The sequence below is a fragment of the Humulus lupulus genome, chromosome 9 (genome assembly GCF_963169125.1).
Source record: "Humulus lupulus chromosome 9, drHumLupu1.1, whole genome shotgun sequence".
Taxonomy (NCBI): Eukaryota; Viridiplantae; Streptophyta; class Magnoliopsida; order Rosales; family Cannabaceae; genus Humulus; species Humulus lupulus.
In genome coordinates this window covers 1,541,146-1,567,607 of record NC_084801.1, presented here as the reverse complement: position 1 = coordinate 1,567,607, position 26,462 = coordinate 1,541,146, and the positions used below count along the sequence as shown (strand labels likewise).

The 26,462-nt window shown below is 34.2% G+C and overlaps 3 protein-coding genes and 2 long non-coding RNA genes across 7 annotated transcripts; 4 read left to right on the top strand and 1 right to left on the bottom strand.

Annotated features, from left to right (window-relative positions):
- Positions 1 to 1,429: 1,429 nt before the first annotated feature.
- Positions 1,430 to 3,705, bottom strand: LOC133801909 (uncharacterized). The gene is made up of 4 exons (XR_009877056.1): positions 3,095 to 3,705; positions 2,940 to 3,014; positions 2,408 to 2,469; positions 1,430 to 1,690 (listed from the first exon to the last, which is right to left on the bottom strand). It is a non-coding gene; the product is annotated as an uncharacterized LOC133801909 (long non-coding RNA).
- A 1,058-nt stretch (positions 3,706 to 4,763) lies between these two features.
- LOC133801901 (probable leucine-rich repeat receptor-like serine/threonine-protein kinase At3g14840) lies at positions 4,764 to 21,687 on the top strand. Of its 2 annotated transcripts, none has more exons than XM_062240123.1 (24): positions 4,764 to 4,876; positions 5,001 to 5,151; positions 5,235 to 5,306; positions 5,381 to 5,449; positions 17,013 to 17,084; positions 17,168 to 17,239; positions 17,348 to 17,419; positions 17,501 to 17,569; positions 17,648 to 17,719; positions 17,808 to 17,882; positions 17,970 to 18,041; positions 18,124 to 18,189; positions 18,283 to 18,351; positions 18,554 to 18,619; positions 18,724 to 18,762; positions 18,857 to 18,891; positions 18,978 to 19,357; positions 19,430 to 19,628; positions 19,784 to 19,903; positions 20,069 to 20,232; positions 20,350 to 20,557; positions 20,662 to 20,899; positions 20,992 to 21,142; positions 21,236 to 21,687. In XM_062240123.1, exons 1-24 carry the CDS (start codon positions 4,783 to 4,785, stop codon positions 21,542 to 21,544), a joined length of 2,934 nt encoding a protein of 977 aa, XP_062096107.1. In that variant the 5' UTR covers positions 4,764 to 4,782; the 3' UTR covers positions 21,545 to 21,687. The 2 variants fall into 2 exon arrangements, with proteins under 2 accessions (XP_062096107.1, XP_062096106.1); XM_062240122.1 differs by lacking the exons at positions 4,764 to 4,876; positions 5,001 to 5,151; positions 5,235 to 5,306; positions 5,381 to 5,449 and adding exons at positions 16,229 to 16,359; positions 16,491 to 16,632; positions 16,718 to 16,789; positions 16,871 to 16,939.
- LOC133801903 (probable leucine-rich repeat receptor-like serine/threonine-protein kinase At3g14840) lies at positions 6,333 to 8,837 on the top strand. 2 transcript variants are annotated; one of them, XM_062240125.1, is made up of 11 exons: positions 6,336 to 6,398; positions 6,486 to 6,579; positions 6,673 to 6,738; positions 6,833 to 6,895; positions 7,100 to 7,165; positions 7,278 to 7,316; positions 7,411 to 7,445; positions 7,536 to 7,912; positions 7,985 to 8,183; positions 8,341 to 8,460; positions 8,626 to 8,837. In XM_062240125.1, the coding sequence occupies exons 2-11, from the start codon at positions 6,551 to 6,553 to the stop codon at positions 8,835 to 8,837; spliced, it is 1,206 nt and encodes a 401-aa protein (XP_062096109.1). In that variant the 5' UTR covers positions 6,336 to 6,398; positions 6,486 to 6,550. The 2 variants fall into 2 exon arrangements, with proteins under 2 accessions (XP_062096108.1, XP_062096109.1); XM_062240124.1 differs by having other exon boundaries at positions 6,333 to 6,398; positions 6,486 to 6,738.
- LOC133801905 (G-type lectin S-receptor-like serine/threonine-protein kinase At1g61370) lies at positions 8,889 to 10,315 on the top strand. Its single transcript, XM_062240128.1, has 4 exons — positions 8,889 to 9,114; positions 9,221 to 9,458; positions 9,551 to 9,701; positions 9,795 to 10,315. The coding sequence occupies exons 1-4, from the start codon at positions 8,889 to 8,891 to the stop codon at positions 10,101 to 10,103; spliced, it is 924 nt and encodes a 307-aa protein (XP_062096112.1). The 3' UTR covers positions 10,104 to 10,315.
- On the top strand, positions 14,086 to 15,496 carry LOC133801910 (uncharacterized). The gene is made up of 3 exons (XR_009877057.1): positions 14,086 to 14,727; positions 14,817 to 15,168; positions 15,258 to 15,496. It is a non-coding gene; the product is annotated as an uncharacterized LOC133801910 (long non-coding RNA).
- Positions 21,688 to 26,462: the final 4,775 nt, after the last annotated feature.

Sequence of the window (26,462 nt, the reverse complement as noted above, 5' to 3'; positions counted from 1 at the left end):
TTAACCATTACTGCTAATTACTTAAAAATTAATTAAGCGTACAATTAATATCACATTTTGTAAATAGGCTTTACAAAATGATTTTGGACTGTTATGGGATTTCTGGTAGTGTAAGCTTGGTTTTATGTATTTAAATTAGATTTATACTTTAATTGAAGTTTATTTTATGATTTAAGTCTCTAATGATTAGTAATTTTTTTGATTAATCTTATCTTACCTAATTAAATAAAGTTAAACTTTTTTTTGGAACCGTTATAAGGGTTTTCTCCCACATTTTCGTTGATATTGACGTGGACTTCTTTAAAAGGATATGGTCAACAACATATGGCTTATTTATTTATTTTTTTTAAAAATAAATTAAGAAATCTACTAGTTCTAATGCACAACCTTTGATTTTGATTGACTTAATTAATATCATATTGACTTAAAAAAAAAAAAACTTTCTCATGTATTATGTAACAAATGTTATTTATTTATTCTTGAAATTTGGGTGTAACATATTTAAACTTTTATATTTATGAATTTCGACTTTAATAATTAAATGTAGAAGCCTTTAATAATTAAATATATAATATAAACTAACTTTGCATATTAATCCTTTAGATTTGGATAATTAAAGTAATTATATTGAATTTTATAGTAGAGTTTTTTTTTTAAATGAGGTAAGAAAAAAAACATCATATTGATTTTGCTTGAACCAAAATGAAATAATTCTAAATTTGACAAAAGTGTCGGTAGAGAAATAATTACAATCACTGACACATGCAAGTCGCAAGTCACATGTCTTGGGAAACCTACTTAGTATTACAATCACAATTAATGTGACCATTCCACACTTGATGAAATATTGTAATAAATTTCTTTGTTCCTTATTATTTAAAATATAATAAAATCATTCCTTTCAAAATTGTCATGGAAAAATAAAAAAAATAGCTTTTATTGTTTTATTTATCAGCCAATGTCCATGAAGTTGTCGCCTCTCCAAAATCCCAACCCTGGTTTCTTTGTCTAAATTAGTTTTTAGATTTGTTCATAGCTAGTTTTATTGAATTTTAAATTTGTTGAAAGGTTTAATAAATTAACTTAAAAATTCGGTTTAAATTTTTTGAAAATTGTATTTTAATATTACTTTTATTCTCAAATTCATTTTATAAGAGTTTAATTAAACTTATTTTTATAGTTGTTTCACAAGGTAATAAGTTGTTGATACTCAAATTCTCGCCAACTGTTATGAGAATAACGAGACTTTTTTGTGCATCAATTTGAAAGGAAATGTTACAGTAACTCAAGTAAATAAATGAGAGAGACGAAAATTATAGTAGTTATAGTATTATTGAATATTGAATATTGTAACACCCTCACTTATTTTAGTTAAAAACCATATTTGAGGTGTTATGTTTTAAAACTATATCATAATTTATTTCTGCGGAAGTCTGGACATTTTTTTTTTTTTAAAACTTGAAAACTTATTTCACATTATTTACATTAAACATAAAGTGTGTCTCAAACATATTATACATAAGTATTAAATAACCCAATTTATTTTCAAAGCATAACTTCACACTTTATTACAAACATCTCACTGATAACTGAAATAACCCACAAAAAGGTCGATGTGTTCATATGTACAAATCAGGGTGAGGACCATGCTTCAGTTCTCCTCATATCATTCACATACTTCTTTCTCTACCTGCAACACAAGACAACTGTGAGCCTAAAGCTCAGTAAGCAAAGTAATGCATGCAATGCTAATGATTACCCAATATCAATGGACATATACAACTTCTTTTTAAATTTTGGGCCCCTTAATATTGTGCACACTGTTTGAATTGGTCAATGCCTGCAGGGCTTGTTACACATATAATACAAAATCCCATGGGTTCTCCTCCGGCTAGCCTTCACCACAGTAGGGCACATTAAAAACCTTATTCCATCGTTGCCCCGTCAGGCTCAAGAGTTAAGGCGGCCACACACTGTGGTGTCAATACATATAACAATAACTCATATGGAGGAGAAATAAAAACGGAAATATGGCAAACAATATAATTGGTTCACTAAACCTAGCCCAAATTATTGGGCAGCCACTATAAGCCTACTATAGGCCTCCGTTTACACTTATTAACACTTTCATTTGCCTTTTCAAAACAGTGGCACTGAACTTAAACTTCTTATTACAACTTTCTTTTATGTTGCACAAAACTTGCAAATGCATCATATAATTAATCATCATAATATCATGCATGGTCTTATATCATATAATAATTTACCATATCACTATTATGCCATGCATACAAATTTATGATGAAGTGTCACTGTATGTTAATACCACTTACTCACAAAATATTCATATAATGCATACTTTCACATAACACATAATTCTTGTGTTGCAGTTGAGTACTTTACTTACCTTTTGTCCACAATATATTTCACCGTGTAACAAGTGATGTCTTAGGTATTGATGTGCTTATCCTGACAATAGCATGGATTTCTCATCATAATGATGGCAGTAATACATTGAACTCTCATTTAAAAAAATACCCATAAGACTTCATATCAAATTTCATACCCAAAACATGCCTAAAATGCCTTAAACCACCTAGATCGAGCATTAGATTTATCTTAGACATTTGGGGAAATTTTGACAGAGTTTCCCCTTAATTTTAGCTATCCTCAAATATCAAAATACACCAATAATCAACATCAATTAACCTGCCATAACCATATATCCCAAATACCAACATGATTCATCATAAAGTTATCATATACCGATTTTGATAAAATTCTTATCTCCTAGATCATCACCCAAATTAAATGAGTCTCCACATATATTCAAACATTTATAAACATATATACTCTCTTATAAACTCAATCAAATAACCAAAAATCATCTTGTACTCCAAGAACCCCAAAAACCTCATAAAACACAAAATTTCACTTACCGAGCAACTTTTCGGCGAAAACAATCTCTTCAAGCTTTTCTAAACCTCAAACCACTTGGAAACCCCAAGAAATATCTTAAAAAGGATAAAACACCATATATAAGTTCTCAGAAAAATTCAAAAACATAGTTTAACTTCCAAGTACAAGAACTTACCATAAAAAGGCTAGAACTAAGCTTAATCTACTTCTTTGGCTTTGCTTTCACTTGGATCTCCTTAGAATTTCTTCAAACCAGCCAAGAAATGGTTTTTGGTTTTCTTTTCTCTCTGTTTTTCAGAATAATGGTCGTGCAAAGTGATAAGGTTTGATGAAAATTCCTTATTTTCAATGATTTAGCCTTATTGTCAAAAGTTGACACCTTTCATCTCATCATTTCACCTTTTGACTTATGAAAACCTTATCACTTCAATAATTTCGACTTAATCATCTGCTAGGCCTATTATCCTTATGTGTAAAACACTCATACCAAACCTTAGGTCCATATGACTTCATACCCAATAGTTATGCTTACCCGATCGAGCGTAGCGCACTTATGCTAAGCTCGTTTTGACTTTGCATCAATACCACTGATTATGTATACCTCCCATCAAGAATTGATCTAATGGTTCTAAAACCATTTTTACATCATCAATGAGACCTTAATCATACCTCGATTACATTTGGTAAATCCATAAATACTCAATTTTACACCGAAATACTAGTAATCGACATTGTACTATTTTCCACTACTTAACCTATTTTGCCTTCTATATCTCACTTTCAACACTTAATTCCATGCCTTGTCCATATTTATCATACTTTCTTATATCTTGAGCACATCAAACACCCATAAAAGACAACTCAAATGCCACAAGGTTAATAATATTGAGCATATATATAGACATCACATACACAACTTTTATACTTATACATGAAAACACTTATAAGAATATGCATATGCTCAAATTATACATATTGTATGATATGTAATGCAATGCAATCATGTGATTATTGGCTATATATATCAAAATAATGTGGGTGCTACAAATATAAAGAGCCATTTACTACCGAGTCAACCATCTTATAGATGATTCAAAATGTTGTCTTGCCTTGACCCAGATCCGACACAATTCATAACTTGCTCGTTATTTCAATTTGACCTAGTTTTACTTTTCAAAGCCTTTCTCAAAATTAAATATACTTTCTGTTGTGAAAGTATGAGCTGATCAAATCATCAAATTAACTCACTGGAAACAAAAACAAGAAGCACAGATTATAATGAACAAGATGAAAAACGAATCAAGAGGCCAAGAATAACAACTGATACTGAAATCAACACAAACCACTTTATTGATCAATCTTTGAATCTCAAAGTTACAACAATCAAGACTCTCTCAACTCACTCTTGGTTACAATCTTTTGTATTCTCTGAGAAAATGAATAAATCGAATATGGTAAAAAATTATATTGTCTTTATCCATGACAATTATCTCACTCTCTTTTCTAATTAACTAATAGTTGAGCTAGATTTGTATCAACTTGTACATTCTTTTTGAGATCCCTTTATTGGTTTTTATTTTTGTCAATGTTTTTAAAAAGAAAACTACATATTATAAGTTTTTTTTTTTTTTTGAGAAACTATAAATTATAAGTTTGTTTTCAATATTTTAATTTTTGATGTGTTGCACAGTCAAAATGGGAGTTTTTTTTTTCCCTTTTTGGAGTCAATCATGGGAGTTGACTATGAAAGCGTGTGGGACCTTTATTGGCTTAATTAGCAATAAATTTGTGAAATGGTTGTATGATATAAATATATATATATATATATATATCTCAACATTTAAGGCACTGCTTGTGTTGGGAATGATGAATATGGCTTCATTACTATTTATGCTCTTCTTGGCAATGACACCATTCAAATGCAATGCAAAATCTCGTATTCCTCCCCACGATGAAGGTGAAAAATCTCTCCATCTTATATATATATGTTTTTGGAGAACAACAAATTATATACCAATCTCGTGCAGACTTTGGTTTTGTTCATCTTCTTTAGTTAATTTATTATAGTTATTATTTTGCAGTGGAAGCTTTTAAAGAAATAGCTAAGCAACTGAACAAGTATGTTGTCAGGGGCTTCGATGATCCTTGTAATAATGAATATTTCAGAGATGAAGTCGTCTGCGATTGCTCCTCCTCTGCTAATGATGATGATGAATGCCATATCCAAAGCCTGTAAACTCCTAGCTCACGGCTACATATATATACTATAATCACCATGACTTGGAGTTTTCTCTTGACATCTGTTATATGTGCAGTAATTTTTCAGGACAGAATCTGAATGGCAAGCTTCCATCATCACTATGGAAGTTACCTTACCTTAAGGCAGTGTATGTAAAAACAAAGCTTTTTATTCCCCATTATTCATGTTCATTCAAATACCAGTCTTTCTTCTCCCTTGCAGAAATCTACAACGGAACTTCCTCAGTGGTTCGATACCGCCAGAATGGGCTTCATCAAAGTTGGAATCGCTGTAAGTTTCCATTTATCCCTATACCATTATTCAAGATTAAGGCCTGTAGTAGTAATTGATTGTTTGAACAAATGTGGGCGTGCATGTATATTGACGTGAACAATTTATCAGGGCCAATCCCTGCCGAATTAGGAAACATAACCACTCTCAGATCATTGTATGCTCTTTCTTAACCCATTTAATTTCTCTCTTTTAAACTCCTGTGATTTGCTAATTATAATAATAAACTCACAAATTCAGGAGCATGGAGAGCAACTTGTTTTCTGAAACTATTCCCTCTGAGCTTGGGAAATTGGTAAACTTGATATATTTGTGAGAATCCCTTCCCTAATCTTTTCAAAGAAATTGACCTTTTCATCACATCTAGTAGTAATAAAGTAGTAGAAATGACATTAACTAATTGAAATGGTGTGGGTGCAGGAATTTAAATGCAAACAATCTCACTGGACAGTTCCCTCTGTCTCTCACCAATCTCCTCAAGTTATACACGTTGTAAGTGACAATGTGTACTATAACTTATTTCATAGCTCAAATGAACCAACATATTTTGGTGACTCATGTTTTCCATTGCAGTAGGATCAGTAGTAACTACTTCACAGGAATGATACCTGAGTTTGGCAATTGGAAACAACTTAACAGATTGTAAGAGTTACTGATCTCTTTGTTGGTTTTCAAAATATTTATGAGCAATTTATATTGATTTTACATGCTACTCTCCACAGAGAGATGGAAGCAAGTGGTTTCAGTGGGCCAATTCCTCCTAGTATTTCTACCTTGGCAAACTTAACTGAATTGTAAGTTCTTTTTCATTATCTACTTTTCTGTCTCCTTTAGATATTATCTAACTTCGTTTGTGATGAGGCAATCTTTGCAGAAGTATAACTGACTTAAATGGGGAGAACTCGTCAGATTTTCCCGACTTGAGTAAAATGACAAACCTTTCTACGTTGTAAGCTCCATACATAAACTTTTATGATGGAACTCAACCTAATTTTTGATTATTTTTTAAATTATTTGACCATGTTTGAAATTGCAGGACAATGAGGAGCTGTAATTTAAGAGGAAATATCCCTAAATATATTCTTAATTTGGGAAGGCTAGATGTCTTGTAATTGTTCGATTATTCACTTGTCAGATTTTCTATTCCTGTATAGCATTTCCTTGGGATTTAAATACTTAATCTTTAGCGAATTTAACAGACATCTAAGATCTTTATTTTGCAGGGATCTTAGCTTTAATAAACTAGAAGGGCCACTTCCAAATTTTCAAAAATCTCCTTTGCGTTATATGTAAGTAACTCAAACTTCATTAGTCCCTTTTTTTTTATTACTCTTTTCTTTATAATTAAACTTCTCTTATGCTATGGTGTTGCACATTGAATAGATATTTAACAAGTAACTTACTCAGTGGGCCTATTCCAGCGTGGATGAACATATACAGAGCCAAGTAAGTTACCAATGTCGTGTTTTACAAAAATGTGCAAACCAGACCAAAATTACCAAGAAGAATGATGACCTACTAACCCCAACTCTAAGCTCACTCTTTAACTCTTTAACAGAAGATGTAACAAAGAAGATAATTTTGCCAATTCAAAAACAAAGTCACTTAAAAATATTTAGCTAATGATGAAGTTTCTTACTGTGTGTTCAGGAACATAGATATATCTTACAATAACTTTTCGGAGATATCTGAACCATCAACTTGTCAAGATCATTTGTAAGAGTTCCTTCCTTTCTTTCTTTCATTTATTTCCATATTCATTGAACCATAAGCATTTCACAATTGAATATATTTGTGTCTTAGCTTTTTATTTTTTATTTTTGATCAGCAATCACTTTCAGAGCACATCTGGTCATGAAAACAGCTCGTAAGCTTTAACAAACAATTGAAACAAGAATAACAATAGTTTCGATTATGATTATACTTTATACTAATTCTTGCTTTGAATATGATTAATGTAGAACGCTCAGCAAGTGTTTGGCTCCATGTTCAAAAGGTAAAAAAAAACCATTCATTGTGTTGACTATAAACCATTTCTTTTGTATATTTTTAACCAATACAACATTGTTTGATCTTTGATGTGTAGATTATTATTCATTGCATATACATTGTGGTGGAAAAGAAACTACCATTGGAGGCATAAAGTATGAAGAGGATGAGAAAATTGTAGGTCCTGCAAATTTATTCCATAACTCAACCAACACTTGGGGATTTAGCAACACCGGTCATTTCAGAAATTTGGAAAAAGAAGGGACAGAATATATAGTAAATAATGTATCTAAATTAAGAATGAACTCTGAGCTTTACAAAACTGCACGCATTTCGCCTCTTTCGCTAACTTATTTTGCTCGTTGCTTAAGAAATGGAAGTTACACTGTGAAACTACATTTTGCAGAGATAGTATTTAGAAACGACAGATCTTATGAGAGTGTTGGAAGACGAGTATTTGATGTTTATGTTCAGGTAGCTTAATCATTATGCTACTTAATGCAGCTTGCGAACTTATGTTTTACTGAGTTAAGTAAGTTATTATAGGGAAAACGGGTGTTGCCAGATTTCAACATTAAAGAGGAAGCTAAAGGAGTTGATAAGGAGTTTATCAAAGTAATTAACAAAGTTGTTGTGAGTCATAACACATTGGAGATCCGCCTCCAATGGACGGGGAAAGGGACAAGGAATGTTCCAAAGCAAGGAAAATATGGGTCTTTAATATCAGCTATCTCAATTGTATCTGGTAAGTAACACACAATCGTGTGTGTTTTTTATTAGGATGAAATTAATTATTGATTATTTTTGTTTGTCTTTATTACTTATTATAATGAAATAAATGATCAAGTCATGATCATTTATTATTGATGGTATGATAGTTTATTCTGGATCTTCTCATTCAGGGGAAGAACATTTGAGTAAGAACAAAATCATTATCGGCCTTGTTGTAGCTGTTTCTGCTGGTGCAACATTATTAGCTGTTGTAGCCTTCGGTTTGCATAGACGAAAAGCTAAGAGAAAAAGTAAGAATAATATCTAAGCTTCAATTTGTGATTGTTACTGCTTTGAGCATTGCATATCTGATGGTACATGATGTTGATGTTCTTCATTATATTGGGACCTAAAACTTTGTATTTTTTGGTCGTATTTATTGCTGAATATTATGTGTATTATTGACTTGACATCAGGAACTGCAACAAATAATGATTTGATTTGGACAAGTACTAACTTGAAGAGAGGAGACGATCAACCTGAGCTTCATTTTTTTGACTTGGATAGCATACTAATGGCCACAAACAAGTTTAGTATTACAAACAAACTTGGTCAAGGAGGATTTGGTCCTGTTTATAAGGTCATTTGGTTTTCAACAGTTTACATAGAATCTAATACACTACAATAATAATGGAGAAATGCAGGTGAATGGGTGAGTGAATGAACTAACTAGTTAGCTATGTTTGGAAATTTACAAAGACAACTACATGGGAAGGAAGTTGCAGTGAAAAGACTGTCTAGCAGCTCATCACAAGGCTACGAAGAATTTAGGAATGAAATAATATTGATCTCCAAACTGCAACATAGAAATCTTGTTAAGCTCATTGGTTGTTGCATTGAAAATGAAGAGAAGTTATTAATATACGAGTTCATGCTCAACAAGAGCCTAGATACTTTTATTTTCGGTTAGTCTCTCATCTTTATCCACATTTTTATCCTTCAGTTATAAGTATATTTGTTGGACATTGTCACTAATTAACTTTTAGTGGTGTGATTTTGTTTCTTATATAGATGATAGAAGAAGGGAAGAGCTTGATTGGGCCATACGGTTCAACATTATTGATGGCATTGCGAGAGGTCTTGTGTATCTCCATCGCGATTCCAGTTCAAGGGTGATACATCGAGATTTGAAGGCCAGTAATATTCTATTGGATGAGAAGATGACTCCAAAAATTTCTGATTTTGGATTAGCAAGGATTTTTGAAGGCACTTTAGATCTAGCAAATACTCATAGGGTGGTAGGAACAATGTGAGCATCATTCTTTTAATTTGATGATTTGATAGTGCATTGTTGTTATGGCATTTGGCATCTAATTTAGGGGTGTGTTTAATCAATTGCAGCGGCTATATGTCTCCAGAGTATGCATTCAGAGGAATCTTTTCCGAAAAATCTGATGTGTTTAGCTATGGCGTGTTACTACTAGAGATAATAAGCGGGAAAAAGAATACTAGCTTCAAGGATGAGGATCAATACCAAGGCCTTATTGCATATGTGAGTAGTTCACAAAAGAAATCTCTCAAATTGTGTTATTATGTTTGTGTGTTGTGGTGGAAAATTGAGGCTGATATTAATGTAATGAAACAGTCATGGCAGCTATGGAGTGAAGGCAGAGGAATAGAGTTGGTGGATGAAGCATTAGGTGAGTCATATAATGAATCAGAGGCATTGAAATGCATACACATTGGGCTTCTGTGCGTTCAAGACTTTGCCACAGATAGACCTTCCATGGCTCAAGTGGCTTCCATGTTAAGTAACCAAATATTTCATCAACCTCAACCCAAACAACCTGTCTTTACTTTTCAAGCCAGCAGTGGTAGTTGTGATCCTTCCACACAAAGTGGTAATAGATGCTCTGTCAATGAGGTCACCCTATCAATGGTTGAACCACGATAAAAAAAGAAAAACTTCAACTGTAAATTATGTTAAATGTATATTGGGCTACACCTACGGTATTCAATATTTTCTTTTAAATTTAATGAACTCCATTTTGTTAAAACTTGAAAGGAAATTACTCTAATGATTGCAACAAAACCAAATGTTCTTTTTGTAGAGTCAGATTTGTACAGTTACAACAATACTCAACTCAAGCACATTATGTTACTAGATTTTTAGAGTCAGATTTGTTCGGTCTCTAGCTGTACTGTGGAAAATCAGTTGAAGTTGTAGCTGTACTAACATATATATAAGTGGCAAGAAGTACTAAAACTATCATACTGGTTCTTGATTTTCTTGGCTGATTGGAGTGCTAATAAGTAAATGTTTTTTGCCTTTGCCATTGCAATTGCTGATTTGTTGTCATAGAACAACTCAGTAGCTTCCTCTTGCTTTTCTCCAATATCTTTTAAAATTCTTCTAAGCCAAATAACTTGAGAGGTTGCAGCTGAGGCTGATATATGCTCTGCTTCAGCTGAGGATTGAGCAACTGATTGTTGCTTCTTGGATAGCAAAGAAAATACACCTGAGCCAACTCAAAAAACATAGCCTGAAGTGCTTTTCATATCATCAACACAGCCTCCCCAATCACTGTCGCAATAGCCTTCTAATTTCACTTCAGTATTTCTCTCAAATCTATAATTGTACAAGTTAACTAGCTTACTCACCAAAGGTACAATTACCTTTTTTTCTAAAGTATGTCAAATAGTAGACATAACATTTCATAAATACGATAATTGGTTAATTATTCTATTGTAATTAATTAGTTCTTCATTATTTCTTTATCAAGGAATTATGATTGGATTAACTAATCTATTTTTTTTTTTCATTTGGCTTTACAATGTTTAGCTAATCAAGACAATTCTTAATGCAGCCAAATAGATATTTCTTACAATAACTTTTATGAGAAAACTGAACCGTCCACTTGTAAAGATACTTTGTTTAACTTTCTTTTATTTCTATATCTTTGCATCATATATTATCATGTCAAGCTGATCAATATACTTGTGCTATTCATCAGCAATCACTTCCGGAGCTTTAAAAAAAAGGAAAACAAAAGGAACATTAGTCTTCATTATGATATTTCTTTACTAATGCTTGCTTTCAATATGATTAATATAGAATGCTCAACAAGTGCTTGGCTCCATGTTCAAAAGGTAAATAAGCCTCTTTCGAAACTATATATTAACTGGATTGACCATAAACCATTCCTATTGTTTAGTTTTAATCAACATTGATTGATGAGTAGATCATTATTCACTGCATATAAATTGTGGTGGAAAACCAACTACTGTTGGAGGCATCAACTACTGTTGGTGCTGCAAAAATTTTCCATAACTTAGCCTCCACTTGGGGATTTAGTAACACTGGTGAATTCTGGGGTACTAGTAGTCTTAAAGAGATAGAATGAACAACTCAGAGCTCTACACAACTGCACGCATCTCGCCTCTTTCGCTAACTTATTTTGCTCGTTGCTTAAGAAATGGAAATTACACTGTGAAACTTCATTTTGCAGAGATAGTATTCAGAGACAACAGATCTTATTACAGTTTTGGGAGACGATTTTTTGATGTTTATGTTCAGGTAGTCATGATGAATTGATTGATTTTATTTAATATTTAAAAGAAACTGAAGAAGATCAAGTGAAATTAGACTGGAATACAAGGCAAAAAATATGTATAGGCATTGCAAGAGGTCTGGCGTTCCTGCATGAAGAATCAGCACTAAAAATTGTTCATAGAGACATCAAAGCCACCAATTTACTACTCGATAAGAACCTCAACCCAAAAATATCAGACTTTGGCCTGGCCAAGCTAAATGAAGAAGAAAACACCCACATTAGCACCAGAGTTGCTGGAACTATGTGAGCTATATCTTTCTCAACATTATGATCAATTACTCCTATAATTAATGATACTATATAACAAGTAAATTATACTTGGTTGTTTGATGAATGGTCATGGTTCTTGTAGAGGATATATGGCCCCAGTATATGGTCTTCAAAAGGGATTGTTATTTGTTTTGCCTCGTGCTCTTGACATTGACACTTTGTGGGACATTTTAAAACAGAGGACTACAAACCAAAGTCATTGGTATTAACTTCATATATTGTTATATCTATCCATTTGCTTTCTCTTAATTGTTGTTGTATACACCAGTTATTTAGTCTGGTATGGTTGAAGCCTGGAACTTAATTTCAGCCTCTGTTTATTTTTGATCGCATGCATGCATGCATGCATTATCCATTTTACTACGTACACATCATGTTCCTTGAATTCTTTTTAGTAAATAGTAATAGTAATAGTAAAACTAACTGTAACATTAATTTTCAATGCAGTAGTAACTAATAATAGAAGAACTACATGTCCCCTGCTTGGAACTACTTTTTCATATACAGAAAAAGGCCTCGTCAGCAATAAGCCTTTTGGATTATTTAATGCTCTTCTTGAATCTGTGCAATCAAGAGATTTCTATTGGCATGTATTGTTTATATTGCGTGCTTATATTCTGTTAGCTATAATAGAAGAACTTGTTAATTTTTGTTGCTGAAATTAGCTTCACTTAGCATGGCTTGGTCTATAATATGTATATTTGTTTAAAGGTGTCTCTTTTTGGTCTAATAGCTTTCTGATCTGAACAACAGAAGAGAAGAATTTCTATGAGATATTATTTGATATAAATACTATGTTTTGATTTATATTATTGCCTTGTATTATTACCAGAGTTAGCATCAACTTAACCAATTCTATAATTTATTTTTTACTCACTATTTCACTGAATAGATTACAGAAAAATTCAATTTTATTGTGACCCTTCAACTCAGTGGCATTTCTCCTTTTGAGCTCCTCTATCTTTCATTTTCATGTGAACATGTTTATTTTGCTTAAAAAAAACTGTGTATGTTAGACATATACTTATCCCTTATTAAAAGTTTAAAGGGTAGTTGCTATGCCTAGAAAGAGACCAATTTTGGGATTGGCATTGTGGCTTATGTTATCATTTGCAATTTGGTACAAAAGAATGATGCAATTATGCCTTTTCACTTTCCATAATAGAAAAAATCTTGTTGGCTTGCTTTAGTAGTATAAATCATGCATGAATATAATTGTACGCCCTAATTTTCCACGGGCTATTAGTGAGCTGAGATATGGCATAATTATATCTCAGTTACGTGGATGCCACGTAGACGGAGCTGCTGTTATCAGGTCCTACCTTTTTAGCTCGAGGTAGCCAAAAGTTTATTAAGATTACTAAAGAGCCGAGTCAGAGGTATGAAGACCGCGGGTCAAGAAGGCATCCAGTTCGAGGCACGAGCTCGAGTTGGAAGACATATTAATATATATGTCTATATATATATTAAGGTCGTAAGTTCAATCGTACACTAGAATTCGTAGCAAACAATAAAAGAAAGTTATATCCTTGTATGATTGTATTATTCGTTTCCTTTATTAATATGGCGATAAGTGCTGTCCCTAAGTCATTCATGTTTAGAATGAGTCTTTTATTGAATAAATAATTATTTTATAACAAGAAACTCATCCTAAATTCAAGTGATTTAATATATATATAAATCACTTGACACAATAGGAAATTCCGAGGCTAAGTTTGATATATAAATCACCAATAGAATGACTCTGCTTCAATGCAATTCCGTGAGAAAGTAGTATACAACATATGCCTATCTTTTTTCTTGGTATGCTAAGCTCAGCAATGCTAAAATTCCAAGTCCAATTAATAATGTATACCATATTAGTTATCTAGAATAAACAACGTGTCTGATGAAGACTGATTTTAAAGCTTTATTTTTTCTTCTCAAAGTCGGTCCAAGAAATCTGCTTCACATACACACAAGAAAATATGGATTATCATTCAATGTTTCTCCATCAAATTATTTAAATACATATATACACATCTAAAAATATCTGGTTTTGCTTAAAAATCGTAGGTAACAGTAATTACATTAGAGACGAAACATGAAAACAGTAAAGTGGGGTTCAGCTTTGAATTTTCTCAATCATATTTTCATGGGGTTCCAGACTGTTAGCTATTGGTTCACATAACTAATGTCTAGGCTGTTTATTCTTTGTAGTTAGTTATTTCTGTTACTACTGTTTCATCAAAACAGTTAGGATAGCTAGCTATATATAAAGACCTCTCGGTCTCAGGCTAAGTGCAACAGATTGTATTTTTCTTTAGTTTTCACTTGAGCTGTAACTCTGTACTAAGAGAGAGCATAGTGAGTTTCTGTAACTAAGATTCAATACAAGATCAATAAAGTGACTATTCAAAACCAGTTTCTGGTTTGGTGCATCTTCCTTTGTGTTCTGTTTTTCTTCTTCCTAAACTATTGAGATTTGTTTCTAGTTCTTGTAACTGTGTTCTGTTTCTACTTTGTACTACACAGACTTAACTAATATGATATGTGTAGCCCAAAATAGCTAATTTTGAAGAAGTTGGTGAGCATCAAAAATGGATTCTGAAAGTCTTAGACGTATGTTTACCGTACTACACTTACTGTTCATGTTCTTCTTGGCTCCATTCAAATCCAAAGCCCAAGCTGGTACTACTCTTCCACAGTATGAAGGTGAAAAAGCTCTCCCTATCTATTTTTTTTTTTGTTTGTGAAACTTTAATTAAGCAAGTTATAATTTTGATAGTTACTATTGTATGCAGTGGAAGCCATTGGAGAAATGGCTGAACAATTGAACAAGAAAGACTGCAAATCCACTACTGATATCCCAGGTACAGATCAGTACAGCAATGTTATCATCTGCAAATGCTCCGTCTCTGCTACTGAGTGCCATATCCAAACCATGTAAACTCCTCCCTTCCCTTCCCTTGCTCACTATGGAAGCTACCTTACCTTAAGGAAGTGTATGCAAAACCCTTTTATTCCCCATCATAGCTCATTCAAATACTTTCAAGATGCTAATAGTAGCCTTCTTCTACCTTTTAGTAATTTAAGCTGGAACTTCCTCAGTGGTTCAATACCGCCAGAATGGGCTTCAACAAAGTTGGAACGACTGTAAGTTTCCATTTAACCATAAGAATCAAGATGAAGCTGTAAAGGTTTGTAGTAATTTGATGGCATGATCGAACGAATGTGTGTTGCAGGCTCATTAGTGTCAACAATTTAGCAGGGCCAATCCCTGGCTATTTAGGAAACATAACACACAGTTAAGCAACTTTCTTCCAAATCAAAGCAAGGGAATCGTGAATTCATAAATGAAATAGGCATGGTTTCTGCTTTACAACACCCAAATCTTGTCAAATTACATGGATGTTGTATTGAAGGAAAACAATTGTTGTTGGTATATGAATATATGGAGAACAGTAGCCTTGCTCATTCTTTATTTGGTAAGCTTATCATCTATATTTGATTCTATTCTATAGCTAATTAAGGAGTTTGTGTATTTTCATGAATTCATTGATTATCTTTAATATTTAAAAGGTCTTGAAGATGGTGAGTTGAAATTAGACTGGGATACTAGACAAAGAATATGCATAGGCATTAATTGCAAGAGGTCTGGCTTTTCTGCATGATGAATCAAATCAACACTAAAAATTGTACATAGAGACATCAAAGCCACAAATATTCTACTGGATAAAGGCCTTACTCCAAAAATAGCTGACTTTGGTTTGGCAAAACTAAATGAAGAGGAAAGGAAAACACCCACATAAGCACCAGAGTTGCTGGAACTATGTAAGCTTTAAGTTAAGTTAAGCATCATTATGATAAATAATCATGGAAATGATACTAATTTAGTTGATCCAATAATTAGTGATACCCTTTAACATGTAAAGTAAAATATATTCTACTTTACATATTACTAACAAAAGGAGGGGCAATTTGACTAATTATTCTAATTGTTATGAGATTATTGGAATTTTTCTTTGCATGTGTTGCACAGTCCAAAATGGGAGTTTTTTTTCTTTTCTTTTTTGGAGTCAATCATGGGAGTTGACTATGAAAGCGCGTGGGACCTTTATTGGCTTAATTAGCAATAAATTAGTGAAATGGTACTGTAAGCACGCATGATGTATATATATATATATATATATAAATCAACATTTAAGGCACTGCTTGTGTTGGGAATGATGAATATGGCTTCATTGCAATCAGAATGCGTTACTGTACTATTACTATTAATGCTCTTCTTGGCACTCACACCATTCAAATGCAATGCCCAATCTCGTATTCTTCCCCACGATGAAGGTGAAAAATTTCTCCATCTTATATTTATATATATTTTTAAATGATATCTGAAAAACAAGAAATTATATACCAATCTCGTGCAGACTTTGGTTTTGTTCATCTTCTTTAGTTAATTTATTATTCTTATGCAGTGGAAGCTTTTAAAGAAATAGCTAAGCAACTGAACAAGTATGTTGACGGGAACTTCGATGACCTTTGTAATCGCACATACAGTAATGAAGTCATCTGCGATTGCTCCAGCTCTGCTAATAATGAATGCCATATCCAAAGCTTGTAAACTCCTCCTAGCTCACGGCTACATATATATATATAATCACCATGACTTGGAGTTTTCTGTTGACATCTGTTATACGTGCAGTAATTTTTCAGGACAGAATCTGGATGGCAAGCTTCCATCATCACTATGGAAGCTACCTTACCTTACGGCAGTGTATGTAAAAGCAAAGATTTTTATTCAAATACTTTTCAACACTCTATTTACTATAATACCACTCTTTCTTCTCCCTTGCAGATATCTACAACGGAACTTCCTCAGTGGTTCGATACCGCCAGAATGGGCTTCAACAAACTTGCAACGGCTGTAAGTTTCCATTTATTAAGCTGTAAAAGGCCTGTAGTAGTAATTGATTGTTTGAACAAATGTGGGCGTGCAGGGATATTAGTGTGAACAATTTATCAGGGCCAATCCCTGCCGAATTAGGAAACATAACCAATCTCACATATTTGTATGCTCTTTCTCAACCCATTTAATATCTCTCTTTTAAACTCCTGTGATTTGCTAATTATAATAATAAACTCGCAAATTCAGGGACATGGAGAGCAACTTGTTTTCTGAAACTATTCCTTCTGAGCTTGGGAAATTGGTAAACTTGTATCATTTGTGAGAATCCCTTCCCTAATCTTTTCAAATAAATTAACCTTTTCATCACATCTAGTAGTAAAAAAGTAGTAGAAATGACATTAACTAATTGAAATGGTGTGGCTGCAGGAATTTAAATGCAAACAATCTCACTGGACAGTTCCCTCTGTCTCTCACCAATCTCTCCGAGTTATGGACGCTGTAAGTGACAGTGTGTACTATAACTTACCTCATAGCTCAAATGAACTAACATATTTTGGTGACTCATGTTTTCCATTGCAGTAGGATCAGTAGTAACTACTTCACAGGAAGGATGCCTGAGTTTGGCAATTGGAAACAACTTCAGAGATTGTAAGAGCTACTGATCTCTTTGTTGGTTTTCAAAATTTATGAGCAATTTATATTGATTTTACATGCTACTCTCCACAGAGAGATGGAAGCAAGTGGTTTCAGTGGCCCAATTCCTCCTAGTATTTCTACCTTGACAAACTTATTTGAATTGTAAGTTCTTTTTCATTCTCTACTTTTCTCTGTCTCCTTTACATCTATATGTTTGCTAACTTCGTTTGTGATGAGGCAATCTTTGCAGAAGTATAACTGACCTAAATGGGGAGAACTCGTCAGATTTTCCCGACTTGAGTAAACTGACAGAACTTTCTATGTTGTAAGCTCCATACATAAACTTTTGTGATGGAATTCAACCTAATATTCGATTATTTTTTAAATTATTGGACCATGTTTGAAATTGCAGGACAATGAGGAGCTGTAATTTAAGAGGAAATATCCCTCAATATATTCTTAATTTGGGAGGGCTAGATATCTTGTAATTGTTCGATTATTCCCTTGGAATTTAAACACTTAATCTTTAGCGAATTTAACAGACATCTAAGATCTTTATTTTGCAGGGATCTTAGCTTTAATAAACTAGAAGGGCCACTTCCAAATTTTCAAAAATCTCCTTTGCATTATATGTAAGTAACTCAAACTTCATTGGTCCCTTTTTTTTATTACTCTTTTCTTTATAATTAAACTTCTCTTATGCTATGGTGTTGCACATTGAATAGATATTTAACAAGTAACTTGCTCAGTGGGCCTATTCCAGCATGGATGAACATAATCGGAGATGCACCCAAGTAAGTTACCAATGCTATGTTTTACAAAAATGTGTAAACCAGACCAAAATTACCAAGAAGAATGATGACCTACAAACCCCAACTCTAAGCTCACTCTTTAACTCTTTAACAGAAGATGCAACAAAGAAGATAATTTTGCCAATACAAAAACAAAGTCACTTAAAAATATTTAGCTAATGATGAAGTTTCTTACTGTGTTCAGGTACATAGATATATCTTACAATAACGTTTCGGAGATATCTGAACCATCAACTTGTCAAGATCATTTGTAAGAGTGGCTTCCTTTCTTTCTTTCATTTATTTCTATATTCATTGAACCATAAGCATTTCACAATTGAATATATTTGTGTCTAACTTTTTTTTTTTGATCAGCAATCACTTTCAAAGCACATCTGGTCATGAAAACAGCTCGTAAGCTTTCACAAACAATTGAAACAAGAATAACAGTAGTTTTGATTATTATTATACTTTATACTAATTCTTGCTTTGAATATGATTAATGTAGAACGCTCAGCAAGTGCTTGGCTCCATGTTCAAAAGGTAAAAAAAAAACTATTCATTGTGTTGACTATAAACCATTTCTTTTGTATATTTTTAACAAACATTGTTTGATCTTTGATGTGTAGATTATCATTCATTGCATATAAATTGTGGTGGAAAAGAAACTACCATTGGAGGCATAAAGTATGAAGGGGATGAGGAATCTGTAGGTCCTGCAAATTTATTCCATAACTCAGCCAACACTTGGGGATTTAGCAACACCGGTCATTTCAGAAATTTGGAAAAAGAAGGGCCAGAATATATAGTAAATAATGTATCTGAATTAAGAATGAACAACTCTGAGCTCTACACAACTGCACGCATCTCGCCTCTTTCGCTAACTTATTTTGCTCGTTGCTTAAGAAATGGAAATTACACCGTGAAACTACACTTTGCAGAGATAGTATTTGGAAACAACAGATCTTATGAGAGTGTTGGAAGACGAGTATTTGATGTTTATGTTCAGGTAGCTTAATCATTATGCTACTTAATGCAGCTTGTGAACTTATGTTTTACTGAGTTAAGTAAGTTATTATAGGGAAAACGGGAGTTGTCAGATTTCAACATTAAAGAGGAAGCTAAAGGAGTTGGTAAGGAATTTATCAAAGTAATTAACGCAGTTGTTGTGAGTCATAACACATTGGAGATCCGCCTCCAATGGACGGGGAAAGGGACGAGGAATGTTCCAAAGCCAGGAAAATATGGGTCTTTAATATCAGCTATCTCAATAGAATCTGGTAAGTAACACACAATTGTGTGTTTTTTATTAGGATGAAATTAATTATTGATTATTTCTGTTCGTCTTTATTACTTATTATAATGAAATAAATGATCAAGTCATGATCATTTATTATTGATGGTATGATAGTATATTCTGTATTTTCTCATTCAGTGGAAGGACATTTGAGTAAGACCAAAATCATTATCGGCCTTGTTGTAGCTGTTTCTGCTGGTGCAACATTATTAGCTGTTGTAGCCTTCGGTTTGCATAGACGAAAAGCTAAGAGAAAAAGTAAGAATAATATCTAAGCTTCAATTTGTGATTGTTACTGCTTTGAGCATTGCATATCTCATGGTACATGATGTTGATGTTCTTCATTATGTTGGGACCTAAAACTTTGTATTTTTTGCTCGTATTTATTGTTGAATATTATGTGTATTATTGACTTGACATCAGGAACTGCAACAAATAATGATTTGATTTGGTCAAGTACTAACTTGAAGAGAGGAGACAATCAACCTGAGCTTCATTGTTTTGAGTTGGATAGCATACTAATGGCCACAAACAAGTTTAGTATTACAAACAAACTTGGTCAAGGAGGATTTGGTCCTGTTTATAAGGTCATTTGTTTTTCAATAGTTTACATAGAATCTAATATACTACAATAATAATGGAGAAATGGAGGTGAGTGGGTGACTGAATGAACTAACTAGTTAGCTATGTTTGGAAATTTACAGGGACAACTACATGGGAAGGAAGTTGCAGTGAAAAGATTGTCTAGCAGCTCATCACAAGGCTACGCAGAATTTAGGAATGAAATAATATTGATCTCCAAACTGCAACATAGAAATCTTGTTAAGCTCATTGGTTGTTGCATTGAAAATGAAGAGAAGTTATTAATATACGAGTTCATGCTCAACAAGAGCTTAGATACTTTTATTTTCGGTTAGTCTCATCTTTATCCACATTTTTATCCTTCAGTTATACGTATATTTGTTGGACATTGTCACTAATTAACTTTTAGTGGTGTGATTTTGTTTCTTATATAGATGATAGAAGAAGGGAAGAGCTTGATTGGGCCATACGGTTCAACATTATTGATGGCATTGCAAGAGGTCTTGTGTATCTCCATCGCGATTCCAGTTCAAGGGTGATACATCGAGATTTGAAGGCCAGTAATATTCTTTTGGATGAGAAGATGACTCCAAAAATTTCTGATTTTGGATTAGCAAGGATTTTTGAAAGCACTTTAGATCTAGCAAATACTCATAGGGTGGTAGGAACAATGTGAGCATCATTCTTTTAATTTGATGATTTGATAGTACATTGTTGTTATGGCATTTGGCATCTAATTTAGGGGTGTGTTTAATCAATTGCAGCGGCTATATGTCTCCAGAGTATGCATTCAGAGGAATCTTTTCGGAAAAATCTGATGTGTTTAGCTATGGCGTGTTACTACTAGAGATAATAAGTGGGAAAAAGAATACTAGCTTCAAGGATGAGGATCAATACCAAGGCCTTATTGCATATGTGAGTAGTTCACAAAAGAAATCTCTCAAATTGTGTTATTATGTTTGTGTGTTGTGGTCAAAAATTGAGGCTGATATTAATGTAATGAAACAGTCATGGCAGCTATGGAGTGAAGGCAGAGGAATAGAGTTGGTGGATGAAGTATTAGGCGAGTCATATAATGAATCAGAGGCATTGAAATGCATACACATTGGGCTTCTGTGCGTTCAAGACTTTGCCACAGATAGACCTTCCATGGCTCAAGTAGCTTCCATGTTAAGTAACCAAATATTTGATCAACCTCAACCCAAACAACCTGTTTTTACTTTTCAAGCCAGCAGTGGTAGTTATGATCCTTCCACACAAAGTGGTAATAGATGCTCTGTCAATGAGGCCACTGTATCAATGGTTGAACCACGATAAAAAAAGAAAAACTTCAACTGTAAATTATTTTAAATGTATATTGGGCTACACCTACGCTATTCAATATTTTCTTTTAAATTTAATGAACTCCGTTTTGTTAAAACTTGAAAGGAAATTACTCTAATTATTGCAACAAAACCAAATGTTCTTTTTGTAGAGTCAAATTTGTACAGTTATAACAATACTCAACTCAAGCACATTATGTTACTAGATTTTTAGAGTCAGATTGTTCGGTCTCTAGCTGTACTGTGGAAAATCAGTTGATGATCCTGAACTGGTCATGGATTCAAGTATTCTTGATGATCCTTTCCGGTTCATTGCATTGCGAGACAAGTTTGATCAAATTTCACAGCAAACCTCCACTGAATATCATAGTCTTCTTGCTCAATCATCCAACTCATCATCAATGTGGATTGATGCTTGCTCTGCATGATCTCTTTATTTTTAGTGACAGTAAACAATATGTCTCTTCTTTAATATGAATGAAATTGGAACTCGAGATCCAAATATTAAAATTGGAATTGGAACTACAAAAAATGGAACTGGGAAATCAAAGTGGAAGAAGTAAGAACATACCATAGACAAGATAAAACAAACATAAAGAAAAGGTCAAAGTTGAAATTAATGGCAGAAGTGCAAAAATTACGAGTGGAATTTGAGGTCAAGAATGTCTCAAACCTCTTTCTTGCACCACTTTTTACTCTCTTGCTTAACCAAACCAAAACGTATTATTCCAACTACACAAACCAACAATATTAAGTACAGAGGTATCTTTTGACAACAATAATTAAATTATGCTTCGACTCTTGCTGCAAACAATTTCACTGGAGAGTTCCCTGATCTTACTAATCTCACCAAGTTAAATCAGCTGTTAAGTGTAAATTTGTACTGTAACTATTGCGAAAAAGATTAAAGAGCAAAACTGATTTCATTGATGTAATTTTCTGAATGAATACAAAAGAGTGCATAGCACTATATATACAATCAGGTGGTGAAGAAGGTTAGTTAATCAACTAACCATACATCAGCTTGGACAAAAGAAAGAAAAACTAACTAACTCCTTAGCTAACAAACTAACAACCAGAAAACATAAAAGCAAAATAAAAGCAATATAAACTAATTCCTAATACCCCTCCTCAAGGTGGAGTTTATATGTCATATTCAGACATCTTGGCAATATGAGAGCTGAGAACAGGAGAGGAGAGTGGTTTGGTAAAAGCATCGGCTAATTGAAGGGTGCTGGAAACAGGGATTAGTCTGATTGTTGAATTGTTGATTTTGTCCCGGATGAAATGGCAATCTAGCTCGATGTGTTTGGTTCTTTCATGGAAGGTGGGATTGTTGGCAATGTGAATTGCAGACTGATTGTCACAGTATATGAAGGCAGGAGTGTTTTGAGGAATTTGGAGGTCATGAAGTAAATATTGTAACCATGTAATCTCACTGGTTGTGGCAGCCAAAGCACAATACTCAGCTTCGGCCGAGCTCTTGGAAATGGTAGGTTGTTTCTTCGTTCTCCAAGAGATAAGACAGTCCCTGAGGAAGATGCAAAAACCAGTAGTTGATCGACGAGTAACAGGACAAGATGCCCAGTCAGAGTCTGAGAATCCCCGTAAGTGTAAAGTAGTCTGGGAAGAGTATAAAAGTCCTTGGCCTAGGTTCCCTTTGAGGTAACGAAGAAGGTGATGTGTGGCCTGAAGATGAGTGGTGCGAGGGGCTGACATAAATTGGCTGAGACTATTGACCGCATATGTGATATCAGGTCTAGATAACGTTAAGTACAGAAGTCGACCAATCAATTGTTGATAGGGAGAAGGATTGTCTAGTGGCAATAATACAGAATATGTTAAGGTCTCAGTCTTGTATAAATACATTTTCACTGTAACAGAGTAAGGCAATAATACAGAATAATCATTTTCATTCAACTTCTTCTTTGGACTTTACACCAACATCAAATGATAAATCAGAAGAAGAAGAAGAAGATACAGAGGGGAAGAGGTCCATAATTCAGATAGTGAGGAGATGAGGGAGAAAGATACAACTGAGGTGAGGAGGTGAAGAAAAAGGGAAAATTTTGTGTAGACGTGTTGTTTCAAAAGCTTGAGCAGTCAAAGAAAGCAGATAGATGACAAATATGTCATCCGCTTCTGTATGTGAAGACTTGTTTTCTCTCTGCATTGTTAGATGTAAGGAGAATAAAGAAGCAGAATTGGGCGTCATTCTCTGTCAATTATTTATTGAGGTTGATTGATAACTTCAAGGAAAGAGAAAGAAAGAAAGAAAACTTCGAAAAGCAAGTATTTAATGTTAGTGTTGTATACATATTACTAATGATTTTATTTTTTACTTTTACTTGTGTAGCTTTACTGCTTTACTACTTCAATCATGTCAGATGGTGCCGTGGCAATGTGCATAGGTCAATTCCACCGTTGCTCTTTTGGATTGTCGACCGTGTGAAAGGAGGAAAGTAAGAAAGGACATTATGATTCACCAAAAGTAAGAAATTACTTTTGGATTTTGGCTTTTGGCTGAAGTGCATACGCGGAAAGATGAACAGAGCAGGAAAGTTGATGTTCTCCAGTCAGACATGGAGATGAAGCAATATTATAGTAAGAAAATAGGTGAAGAAATAGATGAAAGAGTTAATCAACTGAAGAGGAAATTTGAGGCTCTCCAGTTTGAGATGGAGACATTGAAGCAATCCTGTAATAAGCAAAAAGATGATGGAGAAATAAATGGGGTTTGCGGTGAAACAACTCCTAATAAGAGAGGTAAAGTTCGAAAGCAAAAAGACGTACACAATCTTAGCTTCTCAAACGACACACAGAAAGAAGGGGCTGGAATGGAGAACGAAACTATGGAAGAAAGTGGTTCATCCCATTGTAGATCAAGGGAAATTTTACACGATGAGTCTAGCATAGTTCGTAATATCACTTCTCAAGGTCGGACAGTGGGATCTTTCCAAAATAAAGAACTGGTTTCCGAGCTTGATTCCGATTTTGAGCCTAATGCCCATGAGTTATTTGAATTTATTTACAACTATCCGGATGAGAGGTATTGTAATGCCCCGGATTCCCTAATATGGTGTAATGGCCGGATTAGTAGGCCGGGAGGGCCATAACTGTTAATTATACCATTAAATGTGTTTATGCATGTTTATGAGAATTATATTATAATATGATGTTAAACGCATGTATGTGAGTCCACATTTGTTTACAGGGGTGTGTTGGTAATTTGGCCCGTTGAGGGAATAATTGTATATTTTTTGCATGTCAATGATATATTGTGAGACCACATTATAATGTGGATTAGTTTGAGTATCTCGGCGTGAGACGATCTTTAATTATGATTTATCGGTTTGGTCATAACAAGTTTGAGCTCGGGGCTCGGGGTGAGTCTCGGGGTGTTTTTATTGATTAGAGCGTTACCGGGGATTTTAGGGTAACGGGATATGAAATATTGGTGTTTGAGATTATTGAGATTAGCGGGAATTGGGAAGCGTTAATTATGATTAACGAGATAAGTGGAAAGTACCAATTTTACCCTTGAAATGGTTTTAGAGGCCTTAAGTGACTTAAGCGTATTTTTGTCATTTAGGTTTGGATTTATATGACTTTGTTGGCTATAGAAGCATGTAGATTAGAACAGAGCAAAAACAGGGACTTTCTTCTTCCTTCCCGTACATCAATCCCTACCATTCTTTCATTGGAGTTTTGAGCTCAAAAGAGGGGTTTCAAGCTAAGAAATCCAAGGGCTGAGGTTGTGGACTTGGTTCAACCATTGAAGGAGGTTTAAATATGGTTTTGAGGTGAGTTCTAGTCATTGATTTCAGGTTATGCTCTGTTTTTCCCTTTAGTTTTTCAGCTTTTGATTCTTGTTGAAAGTTTGGATTTGGAGAGGTTTTGATTGAAGTCTAGCTTGGGTTTTGATGAGGGTAAGTTATGGGTGATGTTTGGAGGTTAAATTGAGTGTTTGGAGAAGGTTTGGAGCTAGTTAGAGAGCTTGGTTCCAAGGGAAAACGCAGGGGAAAGATTTCAGGTGCGTGCTGTCATTTTTGGCTGGTCAGGGCTGGGCGCCGCGGCGAGGCTGTGGTGCGCCGCGGCCCGTGGCGCTGGTAGAGAAGGCCACTTCTGTCTGAAGGGCGCGCCACGGCGCAGCTGGGGAGGGTCGCGGCCCTTAGGGCAATTTTGGCCAGAATTATGTTTTTAGCTTGGGGATTCAAACCTTAGGCCTCGGGGTTGAACCTAGTACCCGGTTGGGTAGTATTTGATGTCCCGGAGGCTAGGTGTTGATTTGGGAACCCTCTGTTATCATTTTTATTGATGAATCCTATATTTTGGTTATGACCAGGTGACCGTCAAGGAATTTAAAGATTGATCGTTCTCAGGGGTCATTCTTATAATAATTCTCACTCGAACCAGAGGTAAGAAAATAGTGTATGAATACAGTTGCACCCTGTATAGGTATATGACATGCATGGCTTGATATTGAAGCATGTTGGTTAATATATGTGAACATGGATTGCATATTAAATGCTGGTGAACGCTGATTACTTGTTTATGGCACTGACTAGTCAGGGACCGATCCTAAAGTCGATGAACACGCATTGAATGGCTCTATGGCATTAATGCGGGACCGACCCTAAGGTCAAAGAACTTATAAGCGCTTGCCTGGTCTAAGACCAGATGTTTATAGCCAAGGCATATGGCCCCGGTGACTGTTTGTCACATGGCTAGGGGACGCTGTCCATAGTTACGACTCTAGAGTCGGGAGGAAGGTTATGTTGGTGACCAGTCACCATGCACCTGTCCTGACCAAACTTATGGAAGAACCACTTATCAATTAAGCCCTGGTGACCTTATCGTCACATGGATAGAGGGAGTTGTACCCACTATTGTGACTTTTGGCTATTGTCACC

Bases quoted from the DNA above. Each gene is read 5' to 3' on its own strand.
- LOC133801901 (XM_062240122.1), top strand. From the start codon at position 16,239: ATGATGAATATGGCTTCATTGCAATCAGAATGCGTTACTGTACTATTA. The intron at 16,790-16,870 runs GTATGTAAAAGC...TCTCCCTTGCAG, and splicing joins CTACCTTACCTTACGGCAGT to ATATCTACAACGGAACTTCC. The intron at 18,042-18,123 runs GTAATTGTTCGA...TTTATTTTGCAG, and splicing joins TTGGGAGGGCTAGATATCTT to GGATCTTAGCTTTAATAAAC.
- LOC133801905 (XM_062240128.1), top strand. From the start codon at position 8,889: ATGTTTGGAAATTTACAAAGACAACTACATGGGAAGGAAGTTGCAGTG. The intron at 9,115-9,220 runs GTTAGTCTCTCA...TTTCTTATATAG, and splicing joins CCTAGATACTTTTATTTTCG to ATGATAGAAGAAGGGAAGAG. The intron at 9,459-9,550 runs GTGAGCATCATT...AATCAATTGCAG, and splicing joins CATAGGGTGGTAGGAACAAT to CGGCTATATGTCTCCAGAGT.
- LOC133801903 (XM_062240124.1), top strand. From the start codon at position 6,551: ATGTCTTGTAATTGTTCGATTATTCACTTGTCAGATTTTCTATTCCTG. The intron at 6,739-6,832 runs GTAAGTAACTCA...CACATTGAATAG, and splicing joins AAATCTCCTTTGCGTTATAT to ATATTTAACAAGTAACTTAC. The intron at 7,166-7,277 runs GTAAGAGTTCCT...ATTTTTGATCAG, and splicing joins TCAACTTGTCAAGATCATTT to CAATCACTTTCAGAGCACAT.